This window comes from Neopsephotus bourkii, unplaced genomic scaffold (assembly GCF_033783945.1).
Source record: "Neopsephotus bourkii isolate Nb327-2 ecotype Australia unplaced genomic scaffold, CSIRO-AGI_Nbou_v1 NB_1769, whole genome shotgun sequence".
Taxonomy (NCBI): Eukaryota; Metazoa; Chordata; class Aves; order Psittaciformes; family Psittacidae; genus Neopsephotus; species Neopsephotus bourkii.
Genome location: NW_026902243.1, coordinates 1 through 16,421, shown reverse-complemented (window position 1 = coordinate 16,421; position 16,421 = coordinate 1). Strand labels below are relative to the sequence as shown.

General features: G+C 39.8%; 1 protein-coding gene across 1 annotated transcript in view; it reads right to left on the bottom strand.

Moving 5' to 3' along the window:
- The window catches only part of LOC133226179 (ceramide transfer protein-like), a gene marked incomplete at its 5' end in the record, with an annotated part of 71,848 nt that extends 56,243 nt beyond the window's left edge, over positions 1-15,605 (bottom strand). The window contains 6 exon segments of the mRNA XM_061379387.1: positions 114-209; positions 1,718-1,793; positions 2,996-3,081; positions 4,080-4,166; positions 9,033-9,119; positions 15,413-15,605. Coding sequence (XP_061235371.1) covers positions 114-209; positions 1,718-1,793; positions 2,996-3,081; positions 4,080-4,166; positions 9,033-9,119; positions 15,413-15,605 — 625 coding nt within the window.
- Positions 15,606-16,421: the final 816 nt, after the last annotated feature.

The window sequence follows — 16,421 nt, the reverse complement described above, 5'->3', positions numbered from 1 at the left end:
GAGAGACATTTTAACAGCATAACTTGCTGCGTGATAGTATTCAAAGAGAGTAAAAATATCCGTCTTTACAGCATATCATCTCTTATCAATTAAGGAAAAACCCAAATGTTTACCTTTATTTCTCCTTCTTCTACCACTACCTGACAATTTGCATCTCCTCCTACATCTTGCAAGGAGTATGTCATATGGTTTTGTACCATCTCTTCCACCTTTAAAGGAAAAGAATACACATTTTTAAATAATTCCTTCCATCTTCTTGGACAGGGGACTGGTACAGTATTGGAAGCCACAAGTCAATAATTCAAATCCTGTGCAGGAGCTGAACTTCTACAACAGAGCCTTCTATCACAGACCAAAAACAAACAGATACTTCTGGCCTTTGGAAACAAAAGCCAAAATCTTGACTCAACTTCCAACTTCGTTCTTTATGGGTACTTCCGTATCCTTCCTTTGCACCTCTAAACTGTCAAAACTCACTATTTCAACCTAAGACAGTTTTATTTCAGTATATAGGAAATTACTTCAGGTATCTCCAAATAGAATTACAATATATTGGAAAACTTGAAAGCCAATATTCACTGAAGGGCATTTAAAATGCTGAACAAAGAAGGGGGACAGACAAGCTCTAAAAAAGTGAATGCATATCAAAAGTCATATTGAAACAGCAGTGAAGGAAATGGGCATAAGCAAAGCATGCCTATTCTGTTTCATTAGCATCTTTGCACAGTTGCCTGTTGGAAAAAATGAACAGAAGTGCTTACATTCCAAAAAAATTAGAATGATGCAGAGGCTCCACTATTATAAAATGCTCATTTAAAACTTACTTAGCTAGACAGTTGCATGTTTTTCTTAAAGGCCAAATATTTGATACATTTTTATCAAGCTATGTAGCACATTTTTTTTTTTTTCAAATAACATGCATAAAAATAGGTGGTGCGACAGGAAATGGATTTTTATTTTAAATCTACAGTTTTATTCTATTCTGTTTCTTTTGTGTCTGTTCCCCCAATTTCCAAATCCCACTCCCCCACAAAACAAAAAAAATTGAGACAAAAATAAAGTATCCATTGTTGTGTAAAGTTTACAAGTGATGGAAACAATTTAATAGCTTTTCAACCTAAAAGGTCACCGACTACTAGAACTCATCACAGAAAATAAGTCCATGTAATTGACACAATTTTCCTGAATTACTAGAAATACCTTTTTTAAAAAAGGAAAAGCACTACAAGCAAATGTTAGTCAATTGACCAACATACAGATTAGTCTGAGGTGTACAATCACAAGATTAATAGCCTGAACCTATAAGTGTTTTTTGCACAACTTATGAAAGTATTTTCTATGCACACTAGGCTTTATAACCTATAAAACATAACTTAGGAAGTAGTACAAGTATAAAGCAAAATTAAAGAATACTTAATGAAATTTTTCTGATATGATATAGAATTGAAAGATGTTATTTACTTCTACTTAATTTCAGTAATTTTGTTTGTACGATGTACCCTTTGGGCAATACACTTCAGACCAGGAAAAGAAAAAGTAATTGAATCAAATAGAAATCCTCAAAGGCAACTACTTAGTACAGGAATAGAGAACTTATTTTCTGTTTTAACAGACTAGTTTAATGCTAGCAGTGCTGAAACAAAAATTTCATGTTCCAGAGAAGAGGATGAAACACAGCAAAGATATGCAACCCCCACTCTACACAGTAATACAGTACCTGGGTGCTGAACCTGTGAACATCCAAGGCACTGACTATATTAATGGAAGACATGGAGGAAGAGTGACTATAGGGCCACCAGAGACAGACAAAGAAAAAACCAAGTAATCAAAGCAAAGGCACAACAGAACATTCAGTACCAACTTGCAAGTACTAGATAATGAAGGAAAACAAAATCAACATAAGCAGCAAGCACAGCAGTGAATGCTGATTTCATGCACCTATTATGCAATGTGTCCAGTGTAGCCCTAAGAAGAGCATAAAGTGTTTTCACTAAAAAAACTAAACAAAGTCAACTGATCCTTGACTGTTTTTGTTTTGCTTTGTTTTTTACTCAATTAAATGATTTTGGGTGAGGGTATCTGTCCTGGTTTTGGCTGGGATAGAGTAAATTTTCTTCCTAGTAGCTGGTGCAGTGCTGTGTTTTGGCTTAGTCTGAAAATAATGCTGACAACACACCGATGTTTTAGTTGTTGCTCAGTAGTGCTTACCCTGATCAGTGACTTTTCAGTCTCTCATGCTCTGCCAGGGAGGAGAGGCACGGGAAGCTGGGAGGAAGCAGAGACAGGACACCTGATCCAAACTAACCAAAGGGGTATTCTATACCACGGCATGTCATGTCCAGTATAGAAAGTGGGAGGGGGGGTTACTCACAAGGGACCAATTGCCACTGGGTTGGGCTGGGTATCAGTTGGCAGGTAGTGAGCAATTGTACTGGGCATCACTTGGGTTTATTTTTTTTTTCTCTCCCCTTTCAGTTTAACATCTCTCTCCTCATTATTCCCCTTATCATTATTATTATATTGTACTTTATTTTAGTTATTAAAATGTTCTCATCTCAACCTGTGGGTTTTACATTCTTTTGATTCTCCTCCCCATCCCATCTGGGGGGGATATAAGGGGGGTGAGAGCAAGAAGTTGCATGGTACTTGGTTACTGGCTGGGTTTAATCCATGACAGTATCTTAAAAACACTGAGGTTAGCAAATTCAGTTTGTTTGGGGTTTTCTTCCTCCTTTAATATATTCCTTAACTGACAAGCTTGATACAAGTGTAGTATATTCTAAATAGATACTGAAATCAGTAATTTTTTTTAGCCAAGACAGAAAACAGTCCATTCCAGCTACTTCAATTGAAAATGAGTAAACCATTGACAGTTATACTAGGAACACCTAAAGAAATTAATTAAAAAAACCCAATCTTACCTATCCATATAAAATATTATGCAGAAATAGAATACAGCCTAGTATTCAGAGCAGGTAATGAGAAATATCTTACCTTTTGGACAAATCTATGAGCCCCCACAGCAGAATATGCATCTCCAGAAGGTAAGGATGTTGGCCAGCATAATCTTTCACTTTGGGACTGCAATAAAATAGGTTTAATTATTGGTAGTCAGCTGCTACTGGATGGACTATGAAACCAAATGAGGCATCTTCAATCTATATAATGGCTACAACAACTAATGTTGTCCATGACAGACATGAAGTTGTCATCCTTCTGGAGTTCTCAGGAAGTGAATGGGCCTGGAGACTGAATTACCCATTTGTCTATACTTCAAGGTTAAGCAAAATAGATTGGCAAAATTAAGGATGTTGCATCCATGTAGTACTACAACAGTCACTCAAAACCTTTACTTTCCACTAAGAGGCCCCAACAAAGATAAACTCTGTTGGGTGCTATATGTCCACTTATATGAACATAAGACACTTATATGCCTTATATAAGACATGTCTTATAATTCTTAACCAAGTCACTGTATTCACTATATTCATAAGCCTAAAACCTTTTAAGACATGGGAGGCACTACTTTGTATTCCCTCTCATTTTATACACTACTTATATTTTCTCATATTCTATACATTTCATCACACACATTTTATCGCTTTTTGATCCTTGTCACTGAATTATATTCAAGAAATGAGTTAGAGACATAGCCAGAGCCTACACAATTTTTTAATAAAAACAAACACCAACAGAACTATGTCTTTCCTATTTCATATGCTGGTACAGTCAAAAGGAACTTCAGAGCAATAACTAGGTTTAGAAAAATAACTGCAGTGTTTGATATTCTAATTTGCACAGGGAATGAGTTACATATAATAAGTTTTAAACAGTACTAATACACTTATTTAGGAATTAGAAACCAGAGACATTCAATTAGCTTAACACTTATACTATCCTTTTCTATGCAAGTTGTGAAGTCATTTTCACAACAATATTTAACTGTATAAATATTAGAGAATTCCACATGTGTTAGTATAAAATATCTAGAGTTTCAGGAGATGCACCCCAGGACTGAGTACGTCACAGAAGTTTTCCATGAAGTGCTCATCATTAACACATTTCTCAAGTATCAATACCTGTTCTTCCATTTGATCCTGTCTATCAAGAGCAGCTTCAACAGCATCAAAGAATTCTTCTTCATTAATAAGACTATTAGGACCCTCCTAGAACATAACAAAACTAGTTCAGAATTTTGGACACATGAATGCCCCACTTAAGTTTAATATTAGAAATATATATTTACATATAATGCATAAAACAGGCAGAAGGAAATTTCTTCCAAAGACCTCAATTACTTTCAACAATATTCTTACATTACAATTCATCTGAAACACCTAATTGTTGAAGGAAGTTATTTACTTCAATTACAATTTAGGCATAGCTCTACAAAGCAAGCAAAAAAACAGGAAACTAAAGACTGAGCAACAGTGTCAATATGCTTTGAAACCAGATTTAGGTTTTAATTAGAATCATAGAATCATAGAATAGTCAGGGTTGGAAAGGACCTTAAGATCAAGTTCCAACCCCCCTGCCATGGGCAGGGACACCTCCCACTAAACCATATCACCCAAGGCCTCTTCCAACCTGGCCTTGAACACTGCCAGGGATGGAGCATTCACAACCTCCTTGGGCAACCTATTCCAGTACCTCACCACCCTAACAGGAAAGAATTTCCTCCTTAATATCCAATCTAAACTTCCCCTGTTTAAGTTTTAACCCATTACCCCTTGTCCTATCACTACAGTCCCTAATGAAGAGTCCATCCCCAGCATCCCTATATGCCCCCCTTCAGATACTGGAAGGCTGCTATGCGGTCTCCACGCAGCCTTCACTTCTCCAGGCTGAACAGTCCCAGCTTTGTCAGCTGATCTTCATATAGGAGGTGCTCCAGTCCCCTGATCATTCTTGTGGCCCTCCTCTGGACTTATTCCAACAGCTCCATATCCTTTTTGTGTTGAAGACACCAGAACTGTACACAATATTCCAAGTGAGGTTTCACAAGAGCAGAGAGGCAGGATCACCTCCTTCAACCTGCTAGTCACGCTCCTTTGGATTCAGCCCAGGATATGGTTGGCTTTCTGGGCTGCGAGCGCACACTGCTGGCTCATGTTCATTTTCTCATAGACCAACACCCCCAAGTCCTTCTCCTCAGGGCTGCTCTGAATGTCTTCTCAACCCATCCTATAGCTGTGTCTGGGATTGCCTCAGCCCAGGTGCAGGACCTTGCACTTGGCTTGGTTGAACTTCATGAGGTTGGCATCGGCCCACCTCACAAGTGTGTCAAGGTCCCTCTTGATGGCATCCCTTCCCTCCAGTGTATCAACCGAACCACACAGCTTGGTGTCATCGGCAAAGTTGCTGACGGCGCACTCAGTTCCACTGTCCAGATATGTGCTGAACGCACAACAACACAAGACAAAATCCTGGGGATCACTATTGAAACTTCTTGGAAAGAACCATTAAACAACAAACAGAAGGTAGACTTGAGTCAATTATTAAAAACTTGTGTACTCTAAGTAAAATGGCAATTAAAGAAAACTAGGTTTACTGCTTTATTGTATTGTAAAACAAACTGGTCTAGCAAATTTCAAAAACCTACTTTACAACAAGGATACCTGGGAGAAGCAGCTGAATTCATAACCAGGTAGAAAAAGTTCAACTTTCTATCTATCTTTTCTTTAAAAATACTAAAATAATAAAAAGAATTCAGCAGAAACATCTGTAAGCAAAATATTTTAGACCAAAGCAGAATAAGGTAACCTGAGGTGAAAACAAACTTCTATTCCCAAAACAGTAAGGATTCTGAGTCTTCATGCAGTTTCAGTTTTCAAGGTATAAAAAGCAGCATGAACATGCCTGAACAGCCACAGAAACTGATTTACCCACAAACACATTCTGTCCAATCAATCAGAGAATCATAGAAAGGTTAGGGCTGGAACAGACTTTAAGATCATCCAGTTCCAATCCCCCTGCCATGGGCAGAGACATCTCATCCTAGACAATGTCACCGAAGGCGCTGTCCAACCTGGCCTTGAACACCACCAGAGATAGAGCATTCACAACTTCCTTGGGCAACCCATTCCAGTGCCTCATCACATGAGGCATCCACAGCTTCTCTGGGCAGCCTGTGCCAGTGCCTCAACAAGCTTACAGTACAGAACTTTTTCCTTATATCTAATCTGAATCTCCCCTTATTAAGTTTAAACCAATTCCTCCTTGTCCTGTCACTACAGTGCCTGATGCAGAGTCCCTCTCCAGCATCCTTGTAGTACCCTTCAGATACTGGAAGGCTTCTATGAGATCTCCACGCAACCTTCTCTTCTCCAGGCTGAACAGCCCCATCTTTCTCACCCTATCTTCTTCAGGGACCATAGTGGTGGGACAAGGGGTAATGGGTTCAAACTTCAACAGGGTAAGTTTAGGTTAGAGCTTCTTTATTGAGAGGGTGGTTGAAGCACTGGAATAGGTTGCACAAGGAAGTTGTGAATGCTCCATCCCTGGCATTTCAAGGCTGGATTGGACAGAGCCTTGGGTGACATGGTTCAGTGTGGGGTGTCCCTGCCCATGGCAGGGGGGTTTGAACTAGATGATCTTAATGTCTTTTCCAACCCGAACTATTCAATGATTCTACGATTCTGTCCCTGGCCAGACTCAATTGTAACTGGGCCTTAGTTTTCCTGACCTGATCCCTAGCTTACCAAACAACACCCCTGTATTCCTCCAAGGCCGCCCGTCCTTCTTTTCACTATGTATAAGCTTCTTTTTTCACCATCTGAGTTTGCTCAGCAGTTCCTTGTCCATCCATGGAGGCCTCCTGGCTTTTGTGCCCCATTTCCTTCTAGTCACGACAAATCACTCCTGAGCTTGGAACAGGCGATCCTTGAATATCATCCACTTTTTTGGGGGCTCCCAGCCTTCTAGGGCTTTATAACATGGGAACTTACAGAGCAGGCTCCAGAACAGGCCAAAGTCTGCTCTCTTGAAGTCCAGGGCAGTGAGCTTGCTGTGTGCCCTTCTCACTGTTCTGAGGATCTCAAACTCCACCATGAAATGATCGGTGCAGCCAAGGCTGCCTTGGAGCATCACTAGCAGGTTGAAGGAGGTGATCCTGCCCCTCTACTCTGCTCTCGTGAGACCTCCCTTGGAGTACTGTGTACAGTTCTAGTGTCTTCAACATAAAAATGACATGGAACTGTTGGAACAAGTCCAGAAGACGGCCATGAGGATGATCAGGGGACTGGAGCACCTCCCATATAAAGAAAGGCAGAGAAATTTTGGGCTGTTCAGCCTGGAGAAGAGAAGGCTGTGTGGAGACATCATAGTAGCCTTCCAGTATTGGAAGGGGGACTATAGGGATGCTGGGGATGGGCTATTCATTAGGGCCTCTAGTGATAGGAAAAGGAGTAATGGGTTAAAACTTATACAGGGGAAGTTTAGATTGGATATAAGGAAGAAATTCTTTCCTGTGAGGGTGGTGAGGCACTGGAATGGGTTGCCCAGGGAAGCTGTGAGTGCTCCATCCCTGGCGGTGTTCAATGCCAAGTTGGACAGAGCCTTCAGTGACTTGGTTTAGTGTGAGGTGTCCCTGCCCATGGCAGGGGGGTTAGAACTAGATGATCTTAAGGTCCTTTCCACCCCTAACTATTCTATGATTCTATGATCACATTCCCAACCAGCCCCTCCCTGTTGGTGAGCACAAGGTCAAGAATGGCTCCACTTCTCAGCTCTTCTACCACTTGTATGAGGAAGCTGTCATCCACACAATCAAGGTACCTCCTGAACTGCTTGTGCTGGGACATACCTTCCCTCCAACAAATAACAGTGTGGTTCAAGTCCCCCATGAGGACAAGGGCTTGCAAGTGTGAAGTTGTTCCTATCTTCCTATAAAGGAGTTTATATATGCAGTGCTCCTGATCTGGTGGCTTGTCCTGAGTTCGGCTTTAACAGCTATTTTTCTCCTTCCTAGTAGCTCGTGCAGTGCTGCGTTTTCGACTTTATACTGAGTACAGTCTTGATAAAACACCAGTGTTTTAGTTGTTCCTAAGTAATTTTTACCCCAATCAAGGACTTTTTCAGTCTTGTGCTCTGCCAGTGAGGAGGGGCATGGGAAGCCAGGAGGAAGGAGAGAAAGGACACCTGAGCCAAACTAGCCAAAGGGGTATTCCATACCACAGCATGTCATGCCCAGTATATAAACTGGGGGGTGTTACCCAGAAGGCTCAGATTGCTGCTTGGGTCAGTCTGGGTATAGGTCGGTGGGTGGTGAGTAACTGTATTTGTGTTTATTGTTTTCCTTTTCCTCTTTTAGTTTTATGTTCTCTCCCCTTGTTATTTCCTTTATCATTATTATTATTGGTGGTAGCAGTAGTGGTTTTGTATTATACCTTAGTTACTGGACTGTTCCATTTTCCTCCCCATCCCTCCGGGAGTTGGGGGAGGGAAGTAGGGGGGGAGTGAGAGAGCGGTTGCATGGTTCTGAGTTACCATCTGGGCTTAAACCACGACATGGCCTGTAGCAGACCCCCATAGCAATGACCCTTGTCACTGTTCTCCCTTTAATACTGACCTGCAAGATCTCTGTTGGCTCATCACCCATCCCTAGGCAGAGTTCTGTACTCTCCAGCCTATCATTGACATAAATAGCTACACACCCTCCCCGTCTGCCCGGCCTATCTTTCCTAAAGAGCCTATAACCTTCCATTCCAACATTCTAGTCGTAGGAGCTATCCCACCATATTTCTTTGATTCCAGCAATGTCATATCCCTGTAGTCATGTACACATCTCTAATTCCTCTTGTTTATTCCCCATACTACATGCATTTGTGTAGAGGCAGCTGAGCTGATCTCCTAGTAAAGCCGACTCATTGCCTGAAGCAGCTGGAGTAACTCTGCATTGCTCCAAGCATTTATTCTAGGTGCTGGCATCTGACTGGTATGCTTGGGATGTATCAGTGCCCCGCTCCTTTAAGAAACAAACCAATATTCAAAGGCCTTAGCAATTTTTAAAACTTGAAAAGCAAAATTTGTACCTCGTAGTCTGGCCCTCCAAAGTGGGACTTCTTCAGTTCTGTCACAGCATTTTTGTATGATTCTTCAATTCTCCTTTTCTCTATCTCCTGTAAATTTAAATGATCATTTGATACAGCAAGAATGAATTGTCCAATAATAGTCATCATGCAAATAAATGGAATGACCAGTATAGTTTTGTTGGGTTTTTTTTCCCAAGTAACAATTGAAAAGCTGCCAATTTTTTAATTTGAATGTATGAATTATATATGCCCATATACATGTACATATAATACAAAGCTTGGGGAGCTAGCTACCTTGAGAATACCTTCAAGGCATGTGGAAAATACTAGATCAGCAAGCAAAATTTGGTATCTAGTTTAAGCATAGCTATTCATGGTTTGTTGAGGATCAGACTTTGTATCTGTCAGTTTATATAAACTTCTTAACACAGATGCTTGGGCAGTGATAACAAAGGATGAAAAGTAAGACTGGTAGAAAGCTAACATGTTGAATGGGGTGAGATACTAGTGAATCACAGCAAGTAAGAAGCTTTTCTCTATAATTAAGTGGCATAGGATGCATGCAAATCATTTTGTAAACTCCGTGCAGAGACTAACAAATTATCATTCTCCCATAATAGGTGTGAGTGTACTACAGACACTAATGATATCTATACTATTGTATATTTAGAATAAAGAATTAGTAATGCTCAAATCAGATTGAACCTATCATTTCCTCTGCAAATTCTACATACTGACAGATATTCCCAGAGAAAAAGCTATAAATACTTCTGAAATTCTTGCAGAATTCATCTCTAGTACATAAGATGTTTCTCTATTCTCTTTTGGCAACCAGATACCACACACTGCTTCTTGCAGATACGAGTATGATTATTCAGCAACCCAATCTGAAATTCAATGATTCAGTGGAAAACCTTTATCAACACTTAAAGGTTGAGTTTACCATATGAGAATTTGGTGGTGATGTTCACACTGGAACACATACTTTCCAGTTCCTAAAGAAAAATGTGAAAAATAAAGCAAAAGCTTTGATGCAAAATAAATTAGTAAGTTTTCCACAGGAAAATTCTTATGAGAAGAGCAACACTTAGATGAAGACAGTATTGCCTTTATATGTGAATGTAGGTTTTTCCCTTCCTGGAACTACCACAAACAGTTGATAACAGCTAATAATTGTTTTGTGAAATTTTGCAAGCTTACCTATTTTGAAAGTAACTGAAGAGTCCTGAAGATGAATAAAGCATGACTTGAGTGTAAGTCATTGAGAGAAAGCATAGAATTTCTACCAGAACACTTGGAATTAAAAAAAAAAAAGCCTCTAAAACAACAGCCCCCTGATCCCCACACTTTCTGTACTTCAGTCTGCAAATTAGTGATGATTCACATGTGTCAAAAGACAACTCTCTATATCTGTAAGCTTCTCTTGGTGACTGTCGTGGTTTAAGCCCAGCCAGGAACACAGAACCACGCAGCTGCTCGCTCACACCCCCCCTTCCTCCCCCCACTCCCGGAGGGATGGGGAGGAGAATTGAAAGAATGTAACTCCCACGGGTTGAGATAAGAACAGTCCAGTCACTAAAGTATAACACAAACCACTATTGCTACACCAGTAATAATAATGATAAGGGAAATAACAAGGGAAGAGAATACAATTGCTCACCACCCACCGACCGATACCCAGACCGAACCAAGCAGTAATATAGCCCTTCCGGGTAACTGCCCCCAGTTTATATACTGGGCATGACGTGCTGTGGCATGGATTACCTCTTTGGATAGTTTGGGTCAGGTGTCCAGTCTCTGCTTCCTCCCAGCTTCCCCTCCTCCCTGGCAGAGCATGAGACTCAGAAAGTCCTTGGTCGGATTAAACATTTCTTAGCAACAACTAAAAACATCAGTGTTATCACCGCTGTTCCCAGGCTGAAAGTCAAAAACACAGCACTGCACCAGCTACTAAGAAGGAGAAAAATGACTGCTACTGCTGAACCCAGGACAGCAACAACATTAAATAAGGCAGAAATTGAGAAATTGTTTGATTGCACAGCAGAAAAATTACTGGTGTATTAAAACTGTAAAATCTAATGAGACATTTAAATTACAGTTGTGAAAGGTGTACAAAATAAACTACCCAAACATGTTAATCTTAAAGTAAAATTTAACATTCAGAAAATAATTTTGCACATTAATACCAATTATTAAGACCAAAGGAAACAAGAATAGAAAAATGTTGCTGTAGTCATGACAACAAGAAAAACATCATCATAAGGATTATGCTGCAAATAAAAAAATGAACCAAATAAAAAAGATTAAATCCTTTCCCTGTTTATCCATTTTCTTTTTAAAAGTCTATTTTAAGAATACACCGAAGAGGCTCATACTGAAAAATATATTGCACTGGAAAAATAAAAAGTCAAGCTCAAGATCTTAACAGCTATGAAGAAAAGTTCAAAAGCAAAGCTGCAACTACATTTAGCTTTAAATAACATGACATGCTTTTGTATTAATTTTATTCTGGCCATCTGAATCTTTTGGCAACAGACAAAACTAAATATAGAATTCTAAAATTATAATCATTAAGTGCACTATTTTAGTAGTCATCTTCAAAATTAAAAGATGTTTTTATAATGATTTCTTGTTTTAAAAGGTTTAAAAATAAAGTTTCCAACCTTCAGAATGTAACTTAAAAACCTTTCATGTATTTAAAAAATAGGGTTTCTACAGAAAGATACTCACTTTATAACGTACTCAAATTGTAGCCAGCTCCAGATTCAACAAATTCTACTGAACTTGAGCTTTTTAATATTAGAAATATTGGAGGACAGTTATAATTTTGAAATATATTTGCTTCAAGTTCAGCAGACATCTCATCGCATCTTTAGGTTAAACTGTCCCTCTACAAGATGGAGGTTGTATAGTTTTGTGAAGTAGCAGGACTCTCACTAATCACATTTGTGTTTTGCTGTCAAGCAAAACTTGGTTCTGAAGCTAGTGGAGTGAGGAAGCTGGAGAGGGAAGGAGAGCAAGATGTAATACAACAGTACTCTGTTGAGGAGGAGGAGTTGTTCCAGAGCAGATAGCATATCCACACTGCAACCCATGGAGGACCCCATGCTAGAGCAGAGGGACATTTCCTGAATGAACCATTTTCCAGGGAGGACCCCCACTGGAGCAGAGTTTTCCCTGGAGGACTACAGCCCTGGAAAGGACCCGCACTGGAGCAGGGGAAAAGTGTAAGGAGGAAGGAATGGCAGAGACCAAGTGTTTTGGACTGATCTCAAATCCCTCATTCCCCACCTCTCCCACTCTGCACTGCTTGGGGCTAGCAAGCTGGGGGTAGAGGGGCCTGTAGTGAAAATGTGAAGTTGAGACTGGGGAAAAAAAATGGGGAAAGCAAGCTGTTTTAGTGTTTGTCTTTCTGTTTCCCACTAACTGTACCAATTTTAATCAGCAACAAATTGATTTTGCCCAAATTCTGCTATGACAAGAAGTGGTAAGCAATCTCCCTGTCTTTCTCATCCTATTCCCCCCATCCCCACCCCCCCCAGTCCTGCTGGATGGGGTGGCAAGTGAGCAGCTGGGTGGGCATTTGGCTGTTAGCTAAGGCTAACCCACCACAATTCTATATTATTTAGTCCAATTAAAATATCCTATTCTAAAAGGACAGCAATTAGAGGAATCCAAATAAAAAAGGTTATTTTATATTAGAATTACAGTACTTCACCATGAGTATGCTGTAAACCCCAGAAAATTTCACAGACGAGTGTGACAAAGTTGCAGGTCTAACAAAGCAGAGAAACTTAAAATCTCCAAGTTTTTAGAAGATGTTTCTATTTTAATTTCTGGGAAACCAAGTCCAAATAAGCTTGTGACCCCTTTTAAAATGTATTTACTCATGCTGTATGAGGTGGTATGTTGCTGTATGAGATATCAGTCACATGAGACTCAAAGTGAAATTTAGGTTTGAATTTGTTAATAGCTTGTAGCAAAAAACAAGTGCTTTAAAGTTAGTCCACAGAAGGAGAAAAACATGAAATTAAACTAATTCAAATTCTATATTAACATATATTCTATATTCTTTAATCGTGTATACTAATGTACTGACAAGAAGAAATTCACTTAATCCGTGTTCTAAGCAAAGTCTGCTCAGCAAGAGTGAACTGTGTTTACTCAGCCTGAAGAAGAGAAGGCTTTTTTTAGGGAACTTAACAGTGGCCTTCCAATACCTCCAAGGAGGTCATCAAGAAACTGAGCCAGGCTCTTCACAGTAGTCTCTAGTAGGAAGATGAAAAACAATAGGTAGATACTAGAATAAGAGCTAGTCAAACTGGATATAATGAAAAACTTTTTCACTATAACAGCAGTTGAGCAGAACAGGCTGCCCAGAAATGCCGCAGAAAATATATGGACTCAGTCAGAGATCAATACAATTAGACCAAAGCCGTTTATTGCAAAGCCTTAACTCCTTATATACTATTGCTTACATGCACTTACAGTGATTTGGCATATTATGATTGGATACATGTCTTGAAGACCCTTAGCGACTAACATATAATTGGTTAAGCACAGGTGTGAGAACTTGACCTCGAAAGCTTGCCAACAGCCCACAGTTCTCATAACTCAGTGAATTCCATCTTCTCCTTATCTTGCTTGCTTAAGCTTCCTCAGGCCTCTCATGGCCTTGCTTTATCTTTCGGGATTATTCAGAGTTCATGTACCAATTATCCATTCTCCTGTGAGAACACTGTCTCCACACAGAAAGGCTGTGCAGTCTCTAGCTTTGGAGACTTGAAATAAGACTTGATAAAGCCCTGAGCAATTCAGTCTGATCTCAAACTGTACTTCCTTTAAGCAGGAGATTGGACTAGAGACCTTTTGAGGTCTGTTCCAACCTGAATTACCCTATGATCTCATGAACAAGGTTCAAGTGTCAGGTCTGCTATAATTCTTCCAAGTACCTAGATGAAGCAATAATTAATTGTTGACAGAAGTCACAATACAATTAGATAGGACCAGGCCTTTGACATACAGACAAATAAGAGCCAGGAGACGGGCAAGGATTTAAATGTGGATGTATTTTGTCTGAATGACTTCATTCTTTGAATTGTGCATCACTAACATATATGGAGTAAGACTTGAAGTGTAATATTAGGCCGCATCTGGAATATTGCATCCAGTTCTGGGCCCCTCAGTTCAAGAAGGACAGGGAACTGCTTGAAAGAGTCCAGCACAGAGCCACAAAGATGATTAAGGGAGTGGAACACCTCCCTTATGAGAGAGGCTGAAGGAGCTGGGTCTCTTCAGCTTGGAGAAAAGGAGACTGAGGGGTGACCTCATCAGTGTTTACAAATATGTAACGGGTGGGTGTCAGGATGATGGAGCTAGGCTTTTTTCAGTGATATCCAGTGATAGGACAAGGGGCAATGGGTGTAAACTGGAGCATAGAAGGTTCCATGTTAACATCAGGAAGAACTTCTTTACTGTGAGAGTGACAGAGCACTGGAACAGGTTGCCCAGGGGGGTTGTGGAGTCTCCCACATTGGAGATATTCAAGGCTCGTCTGGACAAGTTCCTGTGTGATGTACAGGATGCTCTTGCAGGGGGGTTGGACCAGATGATCTCTTGAGGTCCCTTCCAACCCTTGGGATTCTGTGATTCTGTAATATGTACCATATGGAAACGTTAAATTAAAAAGGAGGCAACAACAGCTAAAGGACTGTACAGGACACCAGCCAGTGATGGCAGGATTCTAGAAGTCAAAGCCTGAAGTACACCCTATCCATTCTCATCTGAAGAGAGAAGACACTGCTGCTTTTGAGTTGCTGTAGTGGTTGAATAGGCTTACCACAAACTATCACTGCTATAAGAATAACAGATATACCACACACACCCTTAAAGCAATAACCAATTGATATAAAACATGACTTGAATCTCTTCATTATCCTAAAGGTGAGTGAAATAACTGTATCATAGACTTTTAAAGTTAGAACTGGTTGCTCTCCTCAGTACTGCCACCATCTCTTATCACAATTAAAACATTTCAACATTCAACAAACATTTTGCAAGCATGGATAATTAGGACTTTTAGAGGAAGGCAAGCAATACACTTACTACTGTAGAATACTATCAGGTTCTTTATAGATATAAAAAAAACATAGGAACACTATATGAGCAAGGGCTGGGAAAAAAAAGAATACAATAAATCATGTTACTGTATCACCAACAGCCAGGATGAGGTTTTAACATTTTAATCAGAGTAATAAATTATGAAAGCACCTAAAATTAATAAACGCTGGAATAAAAAGTTAAAACCAACTAATGTGAAATTTCCATTTCAAGCTAAAGAATTTTTTTTTTGAACAAAAGTAAAAGGAAAGTTATCTTACCTTATCTAGTCTTTTTTGCCAGCTTTCTTCACGGTTTACCATGAGTTCAACACAATGTGAGAGTGTACCAAGGATTCCAGCAGTTGTTGCCTTGAAAGTTATAGCTTCTCCTTTAAAGTCTATGTCATTAATTCCTTTGGGTGTCACATGTGGAAACACTAAACCCAAACATGAATTATTCAATAATTGCTGCCTTTAACTCAAACAAGCATTTTACACATATGCTTCATATTACAACTGTTTGAATAAAATAGACTGCCTAGAAAGTTAATTTAAAAATAAAAATCAAAAGTGCTAATAATTTTCAGCTATCCACAGGATAAGGAAAGAGATTCAAAAGGAGGAATACATCCCTTCAGCTTCATTTTGCTATACTGTATTTCAAGTCGGCCTGAAATGCTGTATTACTCTGCAAATCATGTAGATGGCAGGAGTGGGAATACTTTGTAACAATAGCACTTTGACAGCTTGAATTGGGGCCTAATCATAAACATATCAGATACAGCACCAAGAAAGGAACAATTTAAAAATGCAGTCAAACCCAAAAGGTAACATTTCAAGGATGTTTTAAGCCGGTAACAATAAATTTAAATACCTCAATGTAAAAAGGTATGAGATAAAAACTATCAAATGTGTTGAAGTCTCCAAGTAGCCATGCTAGAGTGCAAGGTCCTATACCTGGGTTGGGGAAATCCCAGGCACAGCTACAGGTTGGGCAGAGAAGAGATTCAGAGCAGCCCTGAGGAGAAGGACTTGGAAGTGTTGGCTGATGAGAAAATGAACATGAGCCAGCAGTGTGCACTCGCAGCTCAGAAAGCCAGACATATCCTGGGCTGCATCAAAAGGAGTGTGACCAGCAGGTCGAAGGAATTGATCCTGCCCCTCTACTCTGCTCTCGTGAGACCCCACTTGGAGTATTGTGCATAGGTCTGGTGTCCTCAACACAAAAAGGACATGAAACTGTTGGAACAAGTCCAGAGGAGGGCCACAAGGATGATCAGGGGACTGG